General features: G+C 39.4%; 2 protein-coding genes across 10 annotated transcripts in view; one reads left to right on the top strand and one right to left on the bottom strand.

Annotated features, from left to right (window-relative positions):
• ccpg1 (cell cycle progression 1) overlaps nucleotides 1–12098 on the bottom strand; it is a 33991-nt gene extending 21893 nt beyond the window's left edge. For 5 of the 8 annotated variants that reach the window (XM_036584560.1, XM_036584558.1, XM_036584552.1 and 2 more), the window contains exons 1-6: nucleotides 11989–12098; nucleotides 8845–8971; nucleotides 7806–7905; nucleotides 7605–7693; nucleotides 5754–5961; nucleotides 4444–4545 (exon numbers count right to left, since the gene is read on the bottom strand). In XM_036584560.1, the coding sequence (XP_036440453.1) occupies nucleotides 4444–4545; nucleotides 5754–5961; nucleotides 7605–7693; nucleotides 7806–7905; nucleotides 8845–8904 (559 nt within the window). In that variant the 5' untranslated portion in view covers nucleotides 8905–8971; nucleotides 11989–12098. The remainder of the gene's footprint in view (nucleotides 1–4443; nucleotides 4546–5753; nucleotides 5962–7604; nucleotides 7694–7805; nucleotides 7906–8844; nucleotides 8972–11988) is intronic. The other 3 variants (XM_036584554.1, XM_036584556.1, XM_036584555.1) reach the window with 3 other exon arrangements.
• A 2099-nt stretch (nucleotides 12099–14197) lies between these two features.
• LOC118818196 (uncharacterized protein C15orf65) lies at nucleotides 14198–17331 on the top strand. 2 transcript variants are annotated; one of them, XM_036585389.1, is made up of 2 exons: nucleotides 14198–14312; nucleotides 16780–17331. In XM_036585389.1, exons 1-2 carry the CDS (start codon nucleotides 14295–14297, stop codon nucleotides 17119–17121), a joined length of 360 nt encoding a protein of 119 aa, XP_036441282.1. In that variant the 5' UTR covers nucleotides 14198–14294; the 3' UTR covers nucleotides 17122–17331. The 2 variants fall into 2 exon arrangements, with proteins under 2 accessions (XP_036441282.1, XP_036441283.1); XM_036585390.1 differs by lacking the exon at nucleotides 14198–14312 and adding an exon at nucleotides 16324–16370.
• The last annotated feature ends 906 nt before the right edge of the window (nucleotides 17332–18237 follow it).

Raw genomic sequence — 18237 nt, forward strand, 5'->3', positions numbered from 1 at the left:
GTACACTCGGTGCTCCATGTGAGCAGCATGAGATTATTCCATTAAGAGCACAAGAGCACGAGTTCAGTCCCTGTGAGGTGGTCATAGGTGTGCGTATACCATGTATTTTACAAGGGCTTCAAATGTGGCTCAGCCAGTCATATTCTAGGACCGGAACTATTTGTTTTATAATGTCCACTTTATCAGCTCCACTTACCATATAAGTGCACTTTGTAGTTCTACAGTTACAGATTGTTGTCCATCTGTTTCTCTGCATACTTTGTTACCCTGTTCTTCAATGGTCAGCTCCCCCAAAGGACCGCCACAGAGCAGGTATTATTTGGGTGATGGATCATGAGCTCCAGTTTTGGAAACTCCTGTTTTCTCACTTACTTTCCTTTGACTTTCTTCTTCAGCAAGTGCATTACTGTATATCTATGTGAATGAATGGTCTTTGACTTTTGCACAGTACTTTATATAAAACTATTTTTGAAAAGTTATTATAAACCTTTAGACAGTAGTGTAAAAGTACTTGCAAACTCTGGTTTGGACAAGCAGATCAGCAATTACATGGGTTTCTTAATGAGAGTCACTCACTGTTTGATGACATGCTGATGTTTCCATACAAACACAGTAAATACATCTCTGCTGTAAACACAACTCAGTCCAGCACGCAGAGCGGAAAAACAGGCTGTTAGTGTTGAGGTGATGAGTTAATACAGTGCAGCACTGTTCGTACAAACACAGCTCCAGCTAGCACTGCCTGAAGCACTGGTAGATGTTTTCTTATGTAGCAGGATGACCTTTAAAAAACCCCAAAAACCTGTGTAGTACTGTGGAAAATGACCTGAGGCTTATGCCACGCATTTTTCATTAAGTCTGACCAGCTTGCTTGCAACTACAATTCTGTGTAGCTGTAATTCTAAACATGACATTGTGGGTGGGCAATATGGAAAAAATACAGCATCATGACACTAGAAGACACCCTTAAAATACACAATACGTATCAAAATATTTATTGAATTTTTCCCCAAACATTAGTCAAAAGAATTGATGACGCTTTGTTTCCCTTCTTGTCCCGCAAAACAAAACAAAAAAACAAAATGAAGAACAGTAGTTCACTGTTCCGGTCACAGATATACACAGCTAGATGTTCAACCAGGGTCCGACCAGGCGCGTCAACGCCACCGCCATTTTGGGGCGGTCAACCTCGCTGCTGGACTGCATTCAGTACCATTACAGAGCTGCAGTTTAATAAAGATACTATTTCAAGCATTTCAAGGATACTGCACTCAGGATTATATAACTGAGGGAACGCAGTGATCAACGCTCGTGTCTGTCTGTTGATGTTATTGTTTTCCTCTGGTTTTATATTAAACTTATTTCTTTAATAGTCTATTCAGGGGATCTTTATGTACTAGTTATTAATTTACAGCGATGGTTAATATTTTGTAGCTAGGTCAATTATAACATTTCTTAATCTGTGTAGATATTCATAATAGATTATCATTAGCACCTTCACCAGAAAGTGACTGCTGCACCATTTAATGTGGAACGCGAAAACTCGAACAAACAGCTGGCAAACAGAAAGCTAACTTCAGCTTCGTCCTTCTCACTGTGTTTTTGGGGTTTATTTATTTTTATGTGCATTAAGATTAGAAGTGATTCACACATTGATGGATTTGCTGATGTGTGTAAGATTATGTTTCTCACGCTAAACTCGGTTTTTAATGTCAAGTGCAGACTGAATACTTTCCTGCTGGTCCAGACGGATAATTGGCGCAATCACAGTTATTACAGAGATAAAGGCTACCGAAAGTACCGTCTGTACAGCCTGGATTAATCTGTGTCTGAAGATTATAACAAAACAAATTTGGTGAAAATCGTTTGAGTAATAAGAAGTTGTGGCTGATTTAATCCTCACACTCATCGTCTCTCAATACAAGTGAATCTGTTCACAAGTGAATCTTGACCGCTTCAACATGGCGGACACGCAGACGTATCGCCTCAGATAGAGAACAACAGACAATGCAGCATCTAGGAATGTATATCTATAGTTTCGGTCCAGTCAGCATTAGCTTAGATGGCATGATAACGGCTATGCTGACTACAGAACATTTTGTATTTTGTTGTGTGCTATTTGCGTAAAGGAGAGGTTAGTCGGATTTCTGTTTACACATCCCAAGCAAAAGTCTGTTTTTTTGTGTCACAAGCAGTAGGGTTGGGCCAACAGACGATGCCATCGTCCATCGACGATGCTTCTGTTCCCCAATTGAACATTTCACCCATAATCACACACACAGTGGTCACCTTCCCCAATATCAATGTCCATCTCAATGTTTCCCAGCAGACACTGTCATATGCCACTTGGTAGACATCACCTAGCCCTAACATACAGTAAGAGGCACACTACTTTAACGATGTATCGCTTTTCATATCGTCATCGTGATGTCCAACAGCTTTATCGAAACATCGCATTTTATATCAATATCGTACAGCCTTACTGCACACATAAACTACATTCCGTATTAAGGTGCTGAGGTTTTTCGCTTTTGTAAAAGCAGTGAGGCCTTCGAGGCTGTTACAGCGACTTCACATCACATAAAAGCACAGTTAACGCAGGAAGTCTCGTGGTTTATTGCTCCAACATCACAAGACAGATAAAACAAAACATAAACAAAACCAGCGAGCGCAGAGACAGAACACAGAACAGCACGATTCAGAAATGTGATAAACTCACTAAACGATGCTGAGAGTTCAGTTCCATTAAAACTATATAAGCAGAATATAAAAAGAGCTTAAAATTTATTGGCAGTCTCTTAGTGCTACAACTGTACCGGTGTGCGGTAGCCTTTAGCCAGCTGCAGTAAACGTTCTATGCTGATTAAAAGGCATGATGCAGCTCTACACTGAAGGAGCATACAGTTCAGACAGCTCACGGTTCTTAACCCTTTTGGGACTGACGAACGTGCCGGTGCATCAAATTAGATGTATCTCAGTGTTTCTATTAACATCTTCATGATAATACAGCACAGAAATACGGTTCAAAAGTTCCTAAATCTGTACAGATCCATTCCTTCTCATCATGAGATCATACGTGACTCACATCCAGAGTTATGAGCCAATGAAGACAAACACCGTCTGCCTCTCACTGTGTGTAAAGTAAAAAGTATTGGAAAGTATAGCGGTGAGGAGAACATTTATCTACTATTTTATTAAAGCATTACACTACTTTTCTCAACGCAAGTCTTTGGTAAACCAAATTTTGAACACCAAAACAATTCGTCCACATGAGCAAAGCTGTGTTTTCACAAGAGATATTAAGAATTTCTAAAACTGGACTTTTTTTTTTCTTTTTTTTCAGCTTTCAGGCTGAATTATCTCTTTACACAGTGCTCCAGGTCAAAGGGGCCACACCATAGAGAGAGCTGAGATTGTTCTGAACATTCTGATGTATAACGTGGGTATCCTGTTGTAAGCAAGTGCCTTTAAAGGGGCACTTAAGAATATATCGCTGCTGTCGGAAGAAAACCTTGTTTTTCATTTTTTGACATAATTTGAAAACACCCGTTGGTTCCATTGACTTACATTAAAAGTAAAGTAGGTTTTTTCATTCTCCTGTATAATTATCATTTTGGAGATACAAGGTTTTGTTCTGACAGCAGTCAAGAAAATGTCCTCAGACCCCAGAGGGTTAAATATGAGAATGTGTAATATTAGAGAGACCAATCTGCTTATAAGAATTCCTATTTTTTTTTTAAACATTTATACCCAATTTATAATGATGGCAACAATAGCAACAGCAGTGCCCATCTAACATTATATAGCCCAATATTTACAAACAGGAATTTTCCACAACCGGACTACACAAAGAAACAGCTCCAGTAAAGTGACATTGTGAGCGTTAACCAACATGTTTATCAGCGTCAGATATGGTCCAACACCACAGCACACTAAACCCTAGAGTATGCGCTGTGATAAGCTCTCTATTTCCAGCTCACACAAGGGAATGTGGTTCGTTAAGGGCCACAACACAACTAGGTCAACAGCCTTACTGTGGCATTTCCCACACCATAACACAGACAGACAGACAGACAGACACACACACACACACACACACACACACAACATGCTGCAAAACACACCACATCAGTGATCTGCACACACACCCATTGGCTGGAAGTTTCATCAGCCACCAGACTGACTAACGTGGCAGAACCTGTTCATTCCACATCATTCAAATCACATACAGCCCCAATAGAGATGCTCACACACCCTAAACTGAAAGTGCACATCGCCAATCCACTCACACAGCCATCAGCGGTAGGTTTCATCAGCCGCATTAATGTCACAGGATGTTAGGCCACACTGCTCAAACCACACCCACAAACACAAACACAAACGAGTCTCTAACAGTCTCTTCAGAGCCAACCATGCGTTGTGCAAGATGAAGCGAGGGAGCACCTGAGAAAGAGCGAGTGCTGTACAGCTGTTCTGTGAAGTGACCACTAAAGCGTCCGACACTCCTGCAAAAACCACGTCCGATCTTCAGCCAGCCTGCAGCTGCTGCAGAGAGAGGATCGCTGAGGCTTTCAGACTCCATTTATACAATACATAATAATGGGCCAAAAGAAATACAGCAAACCTAAGTGTTTTTAACGGTTCAGCACACTTTTGTCCATTTTTATGGATTAGATATATAATTAAGGGTCAGAAAGAAGAGCATAAACAAGACTGTTGAAATCAGAGGTGTCGCACAAAAACAATACAGCTGTATGCAAAAGTTCATATCACATGTTTATTTTCTAAGTGAAAATAAGATAAGACATCCTCTGCAGGGAACAAACTTAAAGATGGCATTTTTTTGCACAAGCTACACTGAAATGCAGTTTTTGTTTGTTATTGTACAGTTAAGGCAATGTAGGCTAAGCAGTTTGCACTGTGCTAGTTGTTGTACGTAAGCTTCCATTACTTAGCTAAATTAGCCTCGTAGCTCTTTAGTAAAACTAAAGAAGCAAACCTCACACACCAAGGCCCAATCCCATTTCACCCCTTCGCTCTCAGCCCTCACCCCTCAGTTTTGCACGTTCACGTCTAGGGGTAGGGTGTCCAGATTTTTGTTGAGATAGAGGGGTAGGGCGAAAACCGACTGAGGAAGAGACCAAAGAAACCCATAAATGTATTTTTCGTTGTATCTTAGTTTAATGTAATTTCAAGTCCTTTTCTTCATAAGAAGCATTAAAAAAATCACTAGAACTATGCTGATGTCTCGGTAGCTAGCTAGCTAAATTTCCCGTTCCCACCTTAAACCATTTAAGGTGGACCCGGAAAATTGGAACAAGAAGGGGGCGAATATCTGACTTCAGCTTCATATCACTGAAGAATGAGGGGTGGGTGATAATAAATAATTGTCCCCCTCTTTGAAGTCATATGATGCCCTAAATGTAACTAAAGTCCAGCAGTGAGGAGCTGAACTTTACCCTCCTCTGCTGTCACTGCAGACTGGGTCGCCTACAGAGCAGCGCTGGTAGCTGTTAATGAAGTGATGCTCTTTTTATTTGAGGGTTGTTCCATTTCGTAAGGAAGAATTCAACCACTACCCTGTAACTCAGTTCCAAAAGGCACAGTGACACTTGAAAACAAGCAGTAGGGGTAAAAATAAGAAACGGGACTGGGCCCAAGCGTGTCTTGGCTGACTGACTACATTTGGGATAAAGAGGGAAACGTGATTTGAGTGAAAGTTCAGCACAAGCGCACGTCTGCATGTTACTCACTCGTCTCTGCAGCACTGAAAGTATACTGGCTGCTTGATGAGGTCCCCAGGTAAAGCTCCTCATTCGTTGTCTCCTCATCCTCCTTAGCTACAGGCTCCTCCCACGCGCCGATCTCCGTCTCCCTGGAGTCTCCAAGGGTGATGATGTCAGAGTGATCGCTAGAGGAACAGAGGGGCACATGCTCCTCCAGCCCCGCACCCTCTCCTGCCTATGCACATGAAATTAGGGTTACAACACATCCTGTCATTACAGTACAAGAATTACTACTCCCAGCAGCTCTTCAGGGTAATTTCCCACAAACCAAATCATTTGCAAATACAACAAATATAACCTTGAGATCCTTAACCCTCAATATCACCTTGAGGAGGCATTTCAGAAAAGGATGAATACGGTAGATAAGTCAAAAGTGAGAAAATGTCCAGTGAGAAGACCCATTAGCTTTACTCCTATTAGACAGTCCTCACTTTGGGCTAAAACTGTCCGGCTATCTGAGAAATACTGCTGGGTGAAATACTCCAAATACACTTTTTGGAGGCTGTACTTTAGCCTGGCTGGATCTCATTGTTGTTTACATGCTTCAAAAGGTGTTATTTACAGCCACCAACTGGGAGATAATAAAAATATAGGAGTGAATTCTGTCATTCTGCAACTTAAAATTAAAAAAGTTACTTTAATATACAAAAGGTGAGGTCTTTAGGGTAAATTTCGAGAAATATCTTTCCGATTATTGTTAAAATTCACACCACATTCCAGTTGCATTACAGAGGAAACCAGAAGCATAGACCAGTTTAACTACACATAAAAGTCCTTGTCACATGTTAGTTTTTGCTCCACTCTCCCCCAAATACAGAATCTAACAGGTTTGTTAGTGTTGTTGCTGACATCTCAATCAGTTGGTTTCGTGGACGTTTAAGTAAAATATTCCTAACTGTAAGTCTCCTGTCAGTCTGCAGAATGGCCCAACATTTATAGAACCAAACTTCAGATATCAAACGTCTCCCATCGACTACATTTGCTGAAAAGGGAAAACTGTGCAAGTTTTTCATCAAACTATCACTTTGAGAGCCTCAGTCTGCAGACCTAGTTGAGTTACTCTGTAAAAGCACACGCTTCATCATCTCCTCGCCTGAAAGTGGCTTTTATTCAACAGTGTCACGCCTATTTATAGTCATCTGTTCTCATACTTGAAAACATGAAATTATGATGCTGATATCACTAATACAGCTGATGCTGATAAAGAAACTATGTTTGGAAGCTGAACTGAAGTTTTGATCCACGTCCATAAAAAACATGGTCTGGTTTTCCCAGTGTTTTTCTGTGCACATTCAAAGCATATTGTTCTTTAGACTAGACCTGATGGCTGAAAACTGGTACTGATCTGGTTCTTAGTCAGGGTCTTTTGGGAGCACATTCATACAATCTTAATCAGCTCTAATACATCAGTAGCAGGATTTATTAATACATTTATTTATGCACTTTTTTACTGATATACATCAAATATCAAAAATACAGAGCAGTATGTAAAAGTCTGAACACCATCAGTCCATTACATGTTTAGTTGTTTTTCTAAGTGAAAACAAGTTAACACTGACTTTTTTACAAATTTTTATTCATTTTCTCCTTTTAACATTTTGGGGGGGGGGTGGGATGTGGCACAGGCCACATTTTATGCTTTTATATGTTAAAATGCGCAGAAGTGTGTTCTCTGTAGAGGATGTTTTGACCTATTTTCACTTAGAAAACAACAAAAGGTGTCATTTGAGCAGGAGCACCCAGACATTTGCATAGGACTGAACAAATAAACAAATAAGCTTTGCTGGAAGGATTTAGTCTTAATGGATTAGTCTGTACCTGTTGGCCAGACTCAGCTTCCACCACAGTCTCTTCTATAAGAGTGGCGTCCAGAGAGGAGTCTCCAGCTGCTGCCGCAGCATCCTCCTCTGAAAACAGATTCAGGACAAGATATTCCTGATTGCTCCAGGTTTTGGAAATCCACAGAACTTTAATCAGTGGTCCTGCGATCCACTTTGAGGCAGAGCCAACAAACGTTACCTCGTGGAGAAGCAGGCTGGTCTGGAGCAGGAGCTCTGTCCACCTCTTCCTGATCATAATCTGCCCCGTTTTCGGGTCCCAGAGTCTCGATGTCTGAGCCCTTCAAAACACAGCACACGCATTTCGTTAAGCTCAGTCATATGCTCTTCAGAAGCAGATCGGGACTGGCATGTGAGCTTGGGGCTAGTGTGTTAGATCAAGACACCATAAAGCATAATTTTTGTTTAAAATATTGTATTTTAAGAAAGTTGTGTGCACTAACAAACTGAAAATTGACATACTGTAATTTTAACACATGGCATGTTTTTGGCCATCCTTTATTTTTTCTGCAAGGAAAAATGTATGAGGACACCAACGTATCATATTATTAACGAATAATGACTTTTGTGAAATGCATCCATCCATCCATCCCATCTCATATCATGATAAACCACCTTTCCCTTGTATTTTTTTCAATAAAAGAGTTTGAAGTAATATGTAAACACGGTAAAAAGTTTAACACACAGCATTCACTCCTCAGCCATATATGCAAACCATGCTCCTTTCTACGATGTTACAACTCTTTTACATATATCCACCTATTCAGCCCTGCATATTCACACTAATGCTCGAGGCGGGGTTTCAGCTCTGAGTGCTTTTTGAGTGAGGAACAACAGAGCACAGCCAGTCAGAATACAGCTCATTTACATATATCAATAACACTAAACTGTAACAGTACAGTTAATAAAATGCAGATATTACAATATAATTACTCAGTATTAGCTAAATGCTCTGCTCTTCTGGAGTTCAGTTCATGCAAATGTCATCAGCAAACGTTGGTTTGAAATACTGGTCAAATTTAAACATCCACCTAATGAAGATCTCTTTCTTTCTAAGCAAACATCCGCCGATATGACTCCAATATCACTGTGCATCCCTAATTGTACCACTGCATAAATATCTGCCTTTTATTCAGGTTACTGCATTCTCATCTGCCTAGAATTCCTGTATTGGTGCAGCCCTATAAAAATGTCTCCACAGCTGAGAGGAGAGCACTCACCTCGTTGCTGATGACAGTCCATCCGCACGAGGACTCCGTATCACTGGAGCTTTCTGACATCTTCTAAACAGCTGGTGAAGAGCAGGACAGCCTACAGCTGAATCACCATGAAGTTCAGCACCTGCTGCTGCACACAATGTCAAGCATACGGCACATTTGCATATGAAAATCAGACCAGATATACTTGTACATGTTACAACATTAGCTGCTCAATAGCTGACCCACATTACAGTGGATTTTACATATTACCACACTCTCCGGCATGCTCTGATGAGAATGTCACACTGACCACACGGCTGATCAATCATTGTTTGGACATTTGCACAGCGTTCAGCAATACTACCACCTTTGTAAATAAAGCTTGCAGGGAGTTTTGAAATCTTGCAGCACAAACTAAAAGACGGCCATTCCGGTTCTGATTTACACTGAGAAAGCAGCCAAGCTGAAACGTATTTCTTTAAATAGAAAACGGGACAGTGTTATTTTGGATGAGGGTGGCAGGAACTCCACAAGAATGTTGCACCCTAATTGCATCACTCCTGCATTGTACTGTTGACTTTTGCTGGCAGAATGTTGATTTCCTGAAGACACGTAGGAGCGGAGACTTGGCAGGTAGAGAAGTGCTCTTTATCGCGCACAGGTCTCTCGCCCGGCAAGTCCACCTACGCTTACAATAGGATGGACTTAAACAGTCAACCATGTAAAACCAAACCTTCCTGTTGTCCCTTTGTCTAAACGACCCAAACCCCCCTACTTGGTGGGCAACTGCCTCTACGTTTGTAATTAAAATAGAGGTGTTGTGGCTCATCCAGGCATCTACAGTCTCCCCCATCTAGTTTCAAGAAGAGTTAATAAAAGCAGAACAGAAAAAAATACAATTTAAGGCAGACAATGAGCTGAAACAACCCAGCTTAGCCATTAATATGAACTATACTGATGACTAGTGGCGTTTAGGTTGGATTTACATACAGCTGCATTGATAGATAGGTAGATAGGTAGATAGATAGATAGATAAGATAACATACAGTCCAGGGAGAGGCAAAGAACCTAACAGGCTTATATAAAGCCTCCACCTAAATAACTATAAAATTACACAATATAATGAAAAATGCGAAATAATATACAACATAATAATGAAATAAAACAAACCTCAAATAACTTCAGCATCGGCATAACGCAATAAACAAAAACATTTGAATATGAATGTGCGTTGTGTATGTGCACAAGAGCATCCATGCATATATGAAATATAAATATATATGTCTATGAAATGATAGATTTATACAACCATATTAATTCCTGAGCAGTAGTAAAAATAAACATCACAATAAATGAAACAAATAAAACAACAGGAGGTAGATAGATAGATAGATAGATAGATAGATAGATAGATAGATAGATAGATAGATAGACTCATAGATAGATAGACAGATAGATAGATAGATAGACAGATAGACAGACAGATAGATAGATAGACTCATAGATAGATAGATAGATAGATAGATAGACTCATAAATAGATAGACAGATAGATAGATAGATAGACAGATAGACAGACAGATAGATAGATAGACTCATAGATAGATAGATAGATAGACAGATAGACAGACAGATAGATAGATAGACTCATAGATAGATAGATAGATAGATAGATAGATAGATTCATAGATAGATAGATAGACTCATAGATAGATAGATAGATAGATAGATAGATAGACAGATAGACAGACAGACAGACAGATAGATAGACTCATAGATAGATAGATAGATAGATAGATAGATAGATAGATATCATGGTTTGCACATTTAGGTTGCACTGCTTTGATACCTCACATGACTGCAATATTAAAGGGGAATTCCACCAATATTTCAAAATTAGTCCCTGAGATATAGAGTCATTCAGAGTGGTTTAATATGGAAGGGTTGATTGTAGAGAAACTTACATACTTAGATTTCTTTACAGCGGTGGTGATAGGAACCAGGGTTAAGATGGCAACAACCTAAAATAGTCATTTATTTACTATCCAAAACCACAGTTATACCCACAAGTGTCTTCTGATTTTTTATATGCAATGTCAATGATGGTAAAATAGTCACAAATCTGAAAAACTAAGTTTTCTTTGGGGACTATTTTGCCTTATAACGCCCTGCATGTAGCCCTCTGCCATGAATGGACTGAGATAAATGGATTAGCACACATTTTAAGACAACATTTCATCTCAAAACTATCATAAAACAATGTGTCAGACATCAGGAAGCATAAATGTGACCATGTCATGTAGTAACTTTCTGTGAGGGAGCTTTTAGAGGTGGACATCTGGTTCCTATCACCACCACTGTGAACAACTCTGACTCAGTAAGTTTCTCTAGAACGGAGAGTTTTACACCAAACCACACTGAATGACTCTGTTTACACCTTAACCATTTAATTATGTAGAATATTTAAAAAATCAGTGGAGTTCCCCTTTAAAGAACACAAGCAGGCAGAAACCCAGCCTCTGCCTACTTCTTAGCTACATCTGTTGGCCCTCTAACTGCGCCATCACGAGTCTCCATCTGCAGGAAAGGGTTTAGGAAATAACTACGCCAATTGGACAAGGTTGCTCCCCAAATATGTTCACGAAGCCGTAGTAATCTTCTTATTTGAATTTTCCCGTTCCACCTTAAACTGTGCAGCAATTCCATTCCACCAAACGTACTTTTTAAGGTGGAACGAAGAATTTGGAAAAGAAGCTGGCGAGTTTAGAGGCTACTTTCAGCCTCGTAACGTTAACATTAACAAATTGTCATTTTTCCGTTCCACCTTAAATGGTGCAGCAGTGCACTGTTGTATATAAACGGCCCATACAGAACTCATAGTTCTAAGTAGAACCATTGTCTTTACTAAAGAACCTCTGGAAAAAACATCTTTCTAAATAGTGTAACTGTTAACAGCAGTTACAGCAGCAGTTACTGTTGCACCATTTAAGGTGGAACGGGATAATTCGAACAAGAAGCTGGCTAATAGGAAGCCAACTTCAGCCTCGTCTAACGTCACAGGACTGATTTTGCAAGATTTTTTTTCCACAAAGTACTGCAATAACCGCTTTAACCCGTTGTTCTTATCAAAATAAGAGCTTAAGAGCCGAGATAAATGCGTGGTTACCTATCAAAGCTAGCCGAATCCACAGCACGAAAGGTTTGTTAAATGTCCTCTGTGAAAGAGCAGCTCTCCACCTCAACACAGCAACGCTGTACCATCATCAATAACAACAACACGTCTTGCCCGGGGGAGGCGCAGCTTGGGAGATGTAGTTCGAGAACGCTCCCCGTTAATGCACCGCAAGGCACACACAGGGACTGCATGCACTACAACTCCCAGAATTCAATAGTGGCGAGCTTCAAACTGGTGCCACATGACTCTTGTGAATAGATGTGGGACTGCGGTTTGTTGTTGGATTGTTTAATAGTTTAGATTCCTCTTTCATAACTTAATTTGGAAAGTTCAATAAAACTTTTAATTAAAAACCAACAGATGAAAATACTGGCAGTTTATTTGAATATACTCGAATATACACATGTCTCAAGATTTGGAAGGTTATTACAGCACGGTACCTACACTCTTAAAATTATGGTTCTTTGGTGGGGGGGTTCTCTGGTAAATGCAGTGTCTCTATTTAGAGCCATGACTTCTGCATAGAACCGTTTATATGGTTAAATGGTTCTTCAGGTTGATGGAGAATGTGTTCTGTGTGGTTCTATATAGAACCTTTTTGAAAATGGTTCTATATAGCACCAAAAGGTGTTCTTCTATTGTTACAAGCCTGACATCATAACAATAGAAGAACACCTTTTGTGCTACGTAGAACCAATTTAAAAAAAAGATTCTATATAGAACAAGATACAACATATTCTCCATCAACCTGAAGAACCATTTCACTATGCAAAGAATGATTTAAGCATGTAAATGGTTCTGTCTAGAACTCATGATTCTAAATAGAATCATTACTTTTACTAAAGAACCCTTAACGAACCACATTTTTTATGAGCTTCTGTCAAGAAGTCCCTACAGTGGAGCCATTGTTCTGCCCTTCGGGACCAGGCGAAGACACTTGTCTCTTTATTGATAATAAAGCTCATTTTTAGAGTGAAGCAGAATAACAGAAAACGACTCTCTGCCTTTTCTGTCATTTGCGCAAGATATTTGCAGAAGGCCATGTCTGCAGATCTAATCACATGTTGGAACATAGACAGACATTCTTTGAGGTACTCAGGTGCTTTAAGGCCATTTATAGATTTGAAAACAAGTAAAAGAATGTTAAAGTCCATCCTAAAAGCTGAAGGTAACCAGTCATATGTCCATTCACAGAGAACAGAAAACAATACTGCAACTGTAAACTATCTCATCTGTGGATTACTGTAACGGTGACTCTAACTCCAATATTTTGCATACATATGAGTGTCACATCCTTTCTGTATTTACCATAGCAGCGTCATAGTTGTATGTATATATGCACACACAAGCACTAGTAAAATACAATATAATGCCATACTACATATATGTATGTAATCTTAAAGGGGAATTTTTCCAAAATTCTACATAAAAAGTTAAAAGGTTGAGATGTAAACAGAGTCATTCAAAGTGATTTGGTGTGAAATGCTCCATTCTAGACAAACCTATCGAGTCAGAATTATTCACAGTGGTGGTGATAGGAACCAGACGTCCAAGACATCCACCTCTAAAGGCTCCCTCACAGAAGGTTTTACATGAAATACGTATGAATACACTGCCTGATTAGACATTGTTTTAGGATAGTTTTGGGATAATGTATTTTAATCCATTTATTTTAACCCATCCATAGTGAAGAGGTACATTCAGGGCATCGTAAGGCAAAGTAATCCCCAAAGAAAACTTATTATTCAGATTTATGACTATTTTACCAGCATCAACATTCCTTAATAAACTCAGAAGACATGTTTAGATTCAATATAATAAAATGTCTATATTTGTGTTGTAGTCATGGCGACCCCTGGTTCCCATTACAACCACTGTAAAGACATCTGAGTCTCTACAATGAACCATTTCATACCAAACAATTCTGGATGACTCAGTTTAGTCTCTCAAGGGCTAAATTGTTTGGAATTTTTGAAAAACTGGTGGAATTCCCCTTTAAAAGCGAGCCAAACTGTGCTATTGATCCACGTCTCTAGCTGTGATGTAATCGTAGGGGGCGCTGTCATGCGCAGTAGGGTCGTTCCGCTTCTCGGTCGTTGCCAAGGAGACGGAGCTACAACAGGAGCCGTCGCGCCGCTGGTAAGCAGAGACTTTATAACTCAACATCTCGAGATATCTAGGTTTATTACTGATCGGTTATGTGAGGATTTCCCCCTGTTGTGGAAGGTTTTGGCGCTTGGGTTCCTTACTTATGGCAAAGCCAGAGAACAGGGGTGTGGCTTAATACATTGTCCCAAATGGACATCATTAGAGATGTGAGCATCTGAGGAACTACATGTCCTCAAATTAAACAGGCTTCATGTTGAACAATACAAGATTTATTCATCAAAATCCGAAGAAATTCAGAGGGATGTAGATTTTATAACCGATTTCACAGCTTCACAAATGTAATATCTTCCGATACTGGTCATCCAGACCCCTTTGTCCTGCACAGACAGCCTTCCTCTTTGAATTTTTTGTGCCGTGTCCAAATCTGCTGTCCAGTTGGTGCATTTTTGTTGAATTTTCTCGAAAATGCACGCTGCTCACTCTTGTTTGACTGAGTTCGAGCATATTCTAACACACAAAATGCCTTTTCATTTCTAGTGAACGCCGTTCTTCATCCTGAAAAAAAACATTAAAAATTAAACTTGGTTAGTTTTTACACGTTTTGTTAAAATTTAAGATCATTTGAGGGAGAATTGGCTGTTATTAGACTAAGAAATGATGTCAATTTTTCTGGGACACTCTGTACAGTTAGCACTGTTAATATCTCAATTTCGCACTCATAAACCAAAATGTTCAAACTCTAAGCCTTCGTAGGGCCTACATAGTCTTTATTAAGGAATTTGAGCTGTAACTGTTACCTGAAGCTTATTAGCTTATCTCACACAGAAAAGCTGTGAAAACTGTGACTAACCTGCTTAAAAAAAACCTAGAAACCATTAAAAGTTTCTGGAGGTGTCCAGTAGTCTCTAATGGTATTCAGTGTTTTCCTTAATGGGTTGATATCAGAGTGTAAAGGACTCCCAGGTGTTCTGGAACGGATTCCAGATGATGGTTTTCTAATAGGATTTAGAGGTGTGCTACAGGCGACTAGTGGTCTTTCATGGTAACCATTAAGCCCATTAGAGAACAGAGCCAAAATCCTAAAGGTTTTAATGGTCTTTTTTCAGCAGGGTATTTGCAGCACACTGTATTTTCTAAATTATATGCCTGTTTTATTTCTTTATCTTAGACCATTTTCAACACTCTTGGTATTGTTTCATTAGAAGTGTGAATATTTTATTAATTATGTATTTATGCATACTGATATTCTTGATTAATACCACCCTTTTTCTACTTCTATCCCTCTACACACTTAAAACGATGGTTCTTCAATGGTTTTTTGGTGAAGAATATGGTTCTATACAGAATCATTGACAATCAAAGAACCGTTTGCATGATTAACGGGTTATTTGACTTGTGTAATGGTTCTTCAGATTGGCAGAGAATGTGCTGTAGATGGTTCTATATAGAACCTTTTCGATGTATGTAGCACCAAAGGGGGTTCTTCTATTGTTACAGTACTGACATCATAACAATAGAAGAACCCTTTTTGGTGCTATTTGGTACCCCTTTCAAAAAGGTTCTATATAGAACCATCTACAGCACGTTCTCCGTCAATCTGAAGAACTGTTTAATGATGCAAAGTACTCTTTAATCATGCAAATGGTTCTTTGATTGTTTATGATTCTTTATAGAACCATTTTCTTTACTAAGGAACCCTTGAAGAACCATCTTTTTCATGAGTGTACCAAGTTTACATTCCCTGTTTTGTCTCTTTTTGTTTTAACAAACGAATAAATGCTAATAAAAAAAGACAATATAAATATCAATAATGGATATTTTTGTGCATCAAGTGCTTGTGCTTCATGATCTTCAGAGTGGTTCAGTGAGAAATGGTGCCTCACTGATCCCTTTAGCTGCTGCTGCACTCAGCACTTTAACTTAAGACACATACTTTGCACATTGTAAGGTTTACAGGTATGACTGTGTGTGTGTGTGTGTGTGTGTGTGTGTGTGTGTGAATGAGTGATGGTAGGAATGTTTGTTTTATTTTATTTTATTTTATTTTTATTTTATTTACTACTTGTAAATGTCTGTCTGATACTGTGCACTGTGAGCTATTGTAACCAAAACCAAATTCCTTGTATGTGTGAGCAAACCAGGCCAATAAAGCTCGATTCTGATTCTGATTCTTCACAGTGGTGGTGATAGGAACCAGGGGTCGCCATGACTACAACACAAATACAGACATTTTATTTACTATCCAGAACCACCAGTGAACAAACGTGAGTCCTCTGAGTTAAACGGAATGATGGTAAAATCTTAAAAATTTCTTTGGGCTCTCCTTTGTCTTATAACAGCCTGCATATAACGTCTCACACCATGAATAGATTTTTTAGAATTAAAATATATTTTACGCCAAAATCTCGGTTCAAAATATCATAAAATGTCTCAGTCATCAGGCAGTGTATTGATAACCATTTCATGTAACAACTGTCTGTGAGGGAGCGTTTAGAGGTGGATGTCTGGTTCCCATCACCACCATTAGATCGTTATGCTGAAATTTAGAAACATTCTCTTTGAAGTCGCTACTAATGTACATTCCAGATGACTTGTGACCTTCAAAGAGATGTTTTCTATTTGCTCCTCTGCGAGTTTGATTAACACTTTGTGGTTTTTTCACATCCTCTTCAGAGTGAGATGTCCCAAACTGAGGAACAACAGCAGGAGCTACAGGGGTCAGCTCATGCTCCATGTGCCAACCCAGGCAACCCGGTGTTCTCCTGCATGATGAGGCCCAAGGCCACCTCGTTCTCTCCCTGGGTAAAACCACAAAGCCTCATTTACCGAACTACAGCAAGTGAGTATGGACTGCGGGCGCCAAGCTTTGAGTCCTCGCCGTGTTCCTACCACCCTCTGTCCCAGGCCTTTTCTCAGCATCTCGGCCAGTGTGGAATGTCCCGGGACAGCTCCTTCAACACCAGCCTGGACCACAGCAGGGTGTATGACTGCCCCAATCTGCAGAACACCATCTGAGTGAAGGACGGCAGTCGAGAGTCCTTATCTCAGCAGCCTGTTGTCTGGATTGAGCAAATGCTTCTGCAGAGGACTGGTGGATGGTTTACAGCTGCCTTTGTAAAGTTGAATTTTTAAATATTGCCTGTTTTTTGAAAATTATCTACTCAAATATTCGTGTGTAGCTGTTCCACCTGGCTATAGTAAAATTTATTTCAATAAAATGATTTAAAACGGAATGTTATTGCTTTTCCTTAATGTTATTAAAGAGGAGTTCCACTGATTTTCCATCATTCTTGAGTAATTTAATCATTCAGATGTAAACAGAGTGATTCAGAGTGGTTTGGTGTAAACTGGTTCAGATTTCTTCACAGTGGTGGTGATGATAGGAACCAGGGGTCGTCATGGCTACAACACAAATATAGACATTTTATTTACTATCAAAACCACCAGTGAACCTACATGGGCCATGCCAAGATAAAAAACCACTGTGCCTTTAACGTTTTTAAAAACAAAATGCAATGATGTGCAGATCATTTAAACCCAATATTTAATTGAGAATAGTACAACGACAACATATCAAATGTTGAAACTGAGACGTTTTATTGTTTTTTGAAAAATATTTGAATTTGATGCCAACGACACAATCCAAAAAAGTTGGGATGGGGGCAACAAAAGGCTGGTAAAGTTGTGTAATGCTAAAAAAAACACCTGGTGGTTGATTGGCAACAGGTCAGTAACATAACTAGGTTTAAAAGAGCATCTCAGAGAGGCGGAGTCTGTCAGAAGTAAAGATGAGGAGGAGTTCACCACTGTGAAAGACTGTATAAGCAAATAGAGCAACAATTCAAGAATAACGTTTCTCATCATAAAATAGCAAATTGCTTTTCATCATCTACGGTACATAATATCATTAAAAGACTCAGAGAATCTGGAGAAATCTCTGTATGTAAGGGACAAGGCCAAAAAACAGTATTTTCTGGCTGTGATCTTTGGGCCCTCAGGCAGCACTGCATTAAAAATAGATATGATTCTGTAGTGGAAATCACTGCATGAGCTCAGAAACACTTCTGAAAAGCACTGTCTGTGAAAACAGTTCATCACCGCATCCACAAATGGATGGGGGGCATTAGTGCA

This window comes from Colossoma macropomum, unplaced genomic scaffold, assembly GCF_904425465.1.
Source record: "Colossoma macropomum unplaced genomic scaffold, Colossoma_macropomum, whole genome shotgun sequence".
Taxonomy (NCBI): Eukaryota; Metazoa; Chordata; class Actinopteri; order Characiformes; family Serrasalmidae; genus Colossoma; species Colossoma macropomum.